Source organism: Salminus brasiliensis, chromosome 18 (assembly GCF_030463535.1).
Source record: "Salminus brasiliensis chromosome 18, fSalBra1.hap2, whole genome shotgun sequence".
In the NCBI taxonomy this organism is placed as follows: Eukaryota; Metazoa; Chordata; class Actinopteri; order Characiformes; family Bryconidae; genus Salminus; species Salminus brasiliensis.
In genome coordinates this window covers 14084188-14091038 of record NC_132895.1, presented here as the reverse complement: position 1 = coordinate 14091038, position 6851 = coordinate 14084188, and the positions used below count along the sequence as shown (strand labels likewise).

Genomic DNA, 6851 nt, shown 5'->3' with positions numbered 1-6851 from the left:
TTTTCTAGGGTGTTGCCAAGTGGTAGCTATGGTACACCACGTGGTTGAATGGGTGTGTGTATATATATATATATATATATATATATATATATATATATATATATATATATATATATATATATATATATATGTCGTTGTGATCTGAGAAGGGTGGGCAATTCCATTTATAACTATAGGGGCTGTAAAACTGTAAAAAAAAATAAATAAAAAATAAAAAAGAAAAAGAAAAAAGCCTGAATCAGACCAAACAAATCAAAAAGTGAAATGGTGTCAATATGTTGTAAACTGTGGGACGAGCAAGCTAATGTTAAATAGTATTCCTGCATAACATTTCTTCTATTTCTTCTTATTGTGTTAGCAACTAAATTGCTCTTGGCTTGGATGTAAAAAAAAAAAAAAACAACATATTATGTGGAGGTTCTTTAAACTTTAAAGAAGTTTGTCATGCACAGATAACGTATTTACAAAAATGAAATATCCATTGAACTTGGTTGTTATGTGGCAATGCTCCATGGAATCTTTTATACCTTTTAATAGTGTATAATAACTCAGATTTAACCAGGGAGCATTTCTTTTCCATCAAAAAGTATAAATTATTAATATTTTTATTCAGCTCTGTCTCATGTAATCCATATCGATCAGCTCCAAAAAGAAAAACATGCAGAAATAGCACAATACCACACTTATCTCCACTGATATTGAGTACTTCTGAAACGGCTTCCTGGAACTGTGCTTCTGTCCCTGACCAGAATTTGTGCCCAGTTAATATGGGAACCCTCACTGTTTTTAAAGGCACTCTTTAAAATGTTCCATCTTAAGAGAAGGCATTAATCCTAAAGGTATGTTAAGGCAACACAAATGTATTTCAGGCTATTTTAGACTGTACTGATTAATTCCTTGTTAAATGTTTACACAGTGTAAATAAGAGAACTGGTGTTTTCAAATAATGTAAATACATTAAACATTAGATAAAGATAGGTTAGACAAGCTTCTGTGGACTCCTCCCCTCCCCAACAGGCTATATAAACACAGCATCAACCCTGACCACAGCATTGACTGACAAGTTAGAGAGGCCAAACCATGAACAGACGGGCTTTGATTCTGTTTGCCCTTTTAATGGTGCTCTCAGCTGGAAATGGTAGGCAATGTTCAGTATTAGCTGATATGTGAGGAGAGCAGAGTTGATTCTGTGTCTGTGCTGTGTCTGCATTGAGTCGCTGTTGTGGTTTTCATGGCACTTCAAAAATGTTGTGTCTGTGCTGAGTATCCCTGAGTGTGTGTGAGACAGAGAGACAGAATTTAAACATATATATATATATATATATATATATATATATATATATATGGATATGCTTATATCTCCAAAATGGCAAACATTTTGGGACACATTCAGTGGACAATTTTGTATTTTGGATCATTTCTATTGGTCCATTCATCATGACATTCTGAAACAATGTAAAGACACCTGCCTGCCTATATTTTTTGTATACTTTTTATTATAATACATAGTATTTTATAATATTGTTATATTTATATGCTTTTCTGTTTTCTCCTAGCTGAATAACAAAATAGTCTACTCCAGTCATTTCCTAATACTTCCCTACTGAGCAGTCTTGACCTTTGACTTGAACATCACATAAATGAGAAATTTTGTGTTATAAAACATGAATTGTTAATAATAATAATAATAATAATAATTATTATTATTATTATTATTATTATTATTATATGATGACATTCTTAAAACTTGAGACATATGATGCACTATATGGACAAAAGTACTGGGACACCTAGACAGCTTGCATGACCTCCCTTTTTAAATCCATCCAAGGCATCAATATGTAGCCTTTATGTATATGTAGATCTTTATCAGACTTTTATGCAGTATGCACCTCAGCACTCAGTGACTTCACTCTGTAACTTTACGTGGTCTTGAGTTGCTGTGGTTTCTAAATGCTTCCACTTGTCAATAATACCACTCACAGAACTTTCTGACTTGTTGACATCCTTTTACAGACCCACACTGGAATTCAGTGAGCTGTTTAGAACCACTCATTCTTACACTAATATGTGTAAGTCAGATTGCATGGCTAGGTGCTTGATTTTATACACCTGTGGTAATAGAACTCAATGAAACACCTGAATTCAATGAGTAAGAGGTGTGTCCCAATACTTTTGTCTATATAGTGTATGTAGTGTGCTTAGTATATACAGTTAATCCATGTGAAATTGTTATACTCTCTAACCTTGTGCAAGCTTGTCTAGTCATAACTGTTACCCTTATACCTTAAACAAACCTGTGTCTCTGTGAGTCAGCCGAGGACACTGAGACGCAGTACTGGACGTGTGGCTACAGAGGACTCTGCCGTCGGTTCTGCTTTGCCCAAGAGTACATTGTTGGTCACCATGGATGTCCTCGCAGATACAGGTATTGCACATTTCATGCTTGCAATAATTATGTATGGAAAATAAGGAACCTATGTGAATACACTTAGATGGCCTGTATGAATCCTGACTGTTTTTACCCCATGTCCGATTTGCAGATGCTGTGCTGTTCGGTTTTAGCAAATGCTGAGAAAAACTGCGGGCCAAAAAAACCCAACCACTGATGGAAAATGCAGCTTAGGTATTAGGGATGATTTTTGCACTCACCTCCTTTTACGACACTAAGAATGACTAATTAGTATGAGATATTAATAGAAATGTATGAGTATATGTTTAATTGTCTGTCTTGTGATGAACTTCTTATTAACATGATAATAAATCTTAAACAGATTCTGGAATTTTGTCAGAATGCCTAAATAAACAGTAAACAACAACTTTCAATATCAACAGCTCTAACTACAACAACAGTTACAACAACAATACAACAATTACAACAGCAACAACATTGCCAACAACAGTTAGTAAACTGGCAACAACAGTTACAACAGCAAAAACACTGACAACAATAACAACACTGACAACAACATCAACAAGGGTAACAGTTACATCAACAACAATATCAACAAGGGTGACAACAATGACACCCACAACTGAACAACAATTACAACAAGAAGTTACAACAGTATCAACAAAACAACAACTACCACAGAAAAAACACTGACAACATGAACAACACTGACAACAATAACACTGACAACAACATCAACATGGGTAACATTTACATCACTGACAAAAACAACACTGACACCCACAACAGAACAATAACAACAACAACAGTTACAACAGCATCAACAAAACAATTACACCAGCAACACTGACAACCACAGTTCCAAGAAACAACACTGACAACAACAGTCACACCAGCAACAACACTGACGACCACAGTTACAACAGAAACAACACTGACAACAACAGTTACAACAACAACAGTCACAACAGTGATGACCACAGTTAAAACAGAAACAACACTGACAACAGTTACAACACTGATGACCACAGTTACAACAAAAACAACACTGACAACAACAGAAACAACACTGAGGACCACAGTTCCATGAAACAACACTGACAACAACAGTCACACCAGCAACAACACTGACGACCACAGTTACAACAGAAACAACACTGACAACAACAGTTACAACACTGATGACCACAGTTACAACAGAAACAACACTGACAACAGTCACACCAGCAACAACACTGACGACCACAGTTACAACAGAAACAACACTGACAACAACAGTTACAACAACAACAGTCACAACAGTTACAACACTGATGACCACAGTTACAACAGAAACAACAGTCACAACAGTTACAACACTGATGACCACAGTTACAACAGAAACAACACTGACAACAACAGTCACACCAGCAACAACACTGACGACCACAGTTACAACAGAAACAACATTGACAACAACAGTTACAACAACAACAGTCACAACAGTTACAACACTGATGACCACAGTTACAACAGAAACAACACTGACAACAGTTACAACACTGATGACCACAGTTACAACAAAAACAACACTGATGACCACAGTTACAACAGAAACAACACTGACAACAGTTACAACACTGATGACCACAGTTACAACAGAAACAACACTGATGACCACAGTTACAACAGAAACAACACTGATGACCACAGTTACAACAGAAACAACACTGACAACAACAGTTATAACAACAACAGTTACAACGACAACACTTCAGTGCTAAAAACTAAATCATTACATAAGTGGAATGATGGAATGGTTACACAACTTGTGTTCGAACGCTGACTAAGTTGATGTGAATGGTTGCTAAGTCACACTTTAAATCCTGGATTACGATTAATGCAGTGCTTTTTCAGAGAAAACATGCCTTTCTTTTCCAGCTTGTATCGCCGCCCCCTTTTGTGTTTATGGCAGTCAAAGCATGCTCTGGTTTGAGAGTGTCTGGCTGTGGCCTGTATTGTACAGACACTAACAATAACATGGCTAAATGACTGACCCAAATAGCTACAGTGGAATGGTGCTTCTGTGAATGAACCTTTACAGTTTGTGACTGTGCTGGGCAATTAGCTTCACAAGGCATGATTTTACCACACTGATCTAATTTCATCCACAGTTTTACACGAGGGGGATTCATGCTAAAATGTATATTTACCACTGAGGCTGCTAAGGTTTATTTTCACTGTATCAAAGCTGATTAAGAAAAGCAACCATATACAATCAGAATTATTCAACATTTTATATCAATTTAATACGTATTTCATATGTAAGATAGACTGTGTCTGGTCTTATCCTAACACTAACTAAAACAGTTCATCAAGAGTCTGCACAAAGTCTACCCTGAGGAAAAAGCATGAGTGTCATCCGTAACATGTGCCATAGCATTGTGCCCTGCTTTGTCTTCTCGGTTATCACTCAATCTTTGTACCTCTGCTATTCATTCAGCGCCAGCGCGACGCTGCCACAATGGAGTAAACCCCCACAAATTTGTTTACATGAGGCTCCCACAATCATAGTACAGCTCACCCCCCTTCCCTGTCTGTCTGTCTGGCCCTGATCAGAATTTAATGACCCATCAATCTGAATGATGGTTTTGAATGGAGCTAAAACACCAAGACAGGCTCATTCAGTCAAGCACTTTTCAATATAAACAGAACATCCGCTGTGATGACAAAAGAAGCTTCACAACAGCTGAGATGTTGAAAGGCGGGTCAAAGGAATGTGACCGTTCAAGGCGTTGAAGAGTTTAGAGCACAGTCGGGACACACTTTGCCTCGCGTTCCTTCACCTGTATACGAAACTGCTGCTTAAACACCAATTAACGCAGATGCTGTGATGCTGAGTCCAACAGTTGTGAAGTGGCGAAGTGGACGGCAACAGAGAATCATTCAGTAAATAGTGTTTAATGTCAGAATGTTCAGATACATGACCCTCAAAACCATCTCAATCCTGATCAGGAAATGATAACAGACTCCACGAACACTTAAAGAGTGTTAGTCCATTTCCCCCCCCTGTTTATAAAAGCAACGACACTGGATCTTAGTGGAACATGGGTAATCACTTTCATGAAAGTGCGGTCTGAAAGTGCTCATAGGGCATAGGAAAATGTTAAGAAATGGGACACCCAACAGCCTTGCACACCTAGAGGACACATGCAAGGGGGGGAGCAAGTGCAGGTAATGGGATAGGGCCTCAGTTATGTGGAAAATAAGACTGTCAGTTGTTGCTGTTTTTTTGAGGGGGTCATTTTTTGTTCCACCTAAAGCTGAAGGGGCAGAATGATATACTTGAGTTAAGATATAAGATATAAAATATATGTCTTGTTCTCCCAGAGAGAGAGAGAGAGAGAGAGAGAGAGAGAGAGAAAGAGAAGACAAAATTTAAATAGCACCTTACTAGTACAGAGAATTCGTTTCTCTAAGCACTTTTCTTGGTTTATGTATCATCTAATATTATACAGGTGCAGCATATTAAGGTTTAAATGTCTACATTTTGCTTATTGATATGATAATCAAAAAACCTCATTGACGTATCTCGCAGTTAGAAGAACGTAAGGACGCACGTGACCTCACCCCTCAAAGCTCATTATTGGAGGCCCGTTAGTTGTGTACGGCTCCCCCTGCTGTACCAGATAATTACACTGTCACACATCGGAGGAAGAAGCTGAATTCAGTTCCACATTAAAAATATATATTTAATTTTTTTTTATTATAATATGTTATGTAATTAATTAAACACTTATTTAATTAACTTGCTGATGTAATATATATTGCATTAGTGTTAAACTGAGGCGCTTACGTTTAATTAGGCAAGTAAATTCTGGGTGTTTTTTTTTTTTTTTTTTTGCCTTTCTGAAAATCTGACTTATGAAGCTTACTGTAATGAAATATCCTTGTGTATCTTAAATTAAAATTAGTGAATTTTGAAGATACAATTCACACAGTGCACAGTTAAATAACACGTTTACATTTGCGGCACTTTAGCAGACTTTTGTAAGCAGACTTACAAAAGTGCTTCGCTGTTTACTCAAGAATAACATCAGCTAGTTTAAATAGACTAAAATTCAAAGATTCCTCTAAGCTTAGATACTGCCAAATACACCTCAATATAGAGACCATAGTACTCTACTCTTCGCCCAAGTTCTCTGAGAAGAGGAGGGTCTTCAGTCTCTGGGTTTGAGCACAGCGAGCGACACCCCAAGAGAGTTCATTTCACAAGAAAAAAAGCCCTTATACTTATTAATAAACCCACACAATAATCCTAAAGATAATAAACAACAAAATTCACAACGAATTCATAAATTGTATTTTACTGTATTTATGAAGGGAACTTTACTGTACCATCCACCAGGTGGCAGCAAACAGCTCTCGAATGAAAAGGTCGAGTAGCGAAGAAGTCTCT

The 6851-nt window shown here is 37.1% G+C and overlaps 1 protein-coding gene across 1 annotated transcript; it reads left to right on the top strand.

Moving 5' to 3' along the window:
* The first annotated feature begins 1080 nt into the window (after positions 1-1080).
* defbl2 (defensin, beta-like 2) lies at positions 1081-2565 on the top strand. The gene is made up of 3 exons (XM_072662111.1): positions 1081-1138; positions 2317-2428; positions 2544-2565. Exons 1-3 carry the CDS (start codon positions 1081-1083, stop codon positions 2563-2565), a joined length of 192 nt encoding a protein of 63 aa, XP_072518212.1.
* The last annotated feature ends 4286 nt before the right edge of the window (positions 2566-6851 follow it).

What these genes read in the sequence shown, in the direction of transcription:
- defbl2 (XM_072662111.1), top strand. Translation starts at nt 1,081, where the DNA reads ATGAACAGACGGGCTTTGATTCTGTTTGCCCTTTTAATGGTGCTCTCA. An exon ending in GGTGCTCTCAGCTGGAAATG is followed by an intron (nt 1,139 to 2,316) that starts GTAGGCAATGTT and finishes TCTGTGAGTCAG; the next exon opens with CCGAGGACACTGAGACGCAG. An exon ending in GGATGTCCTCGCAGATACAG is followed by an intron (nt 2,429 to 2,543) that starts GTATTGCACATT and finishes TCCGATTTGCAG; the next exon opens with ATGCTGTGCTGTTCGGTTTT.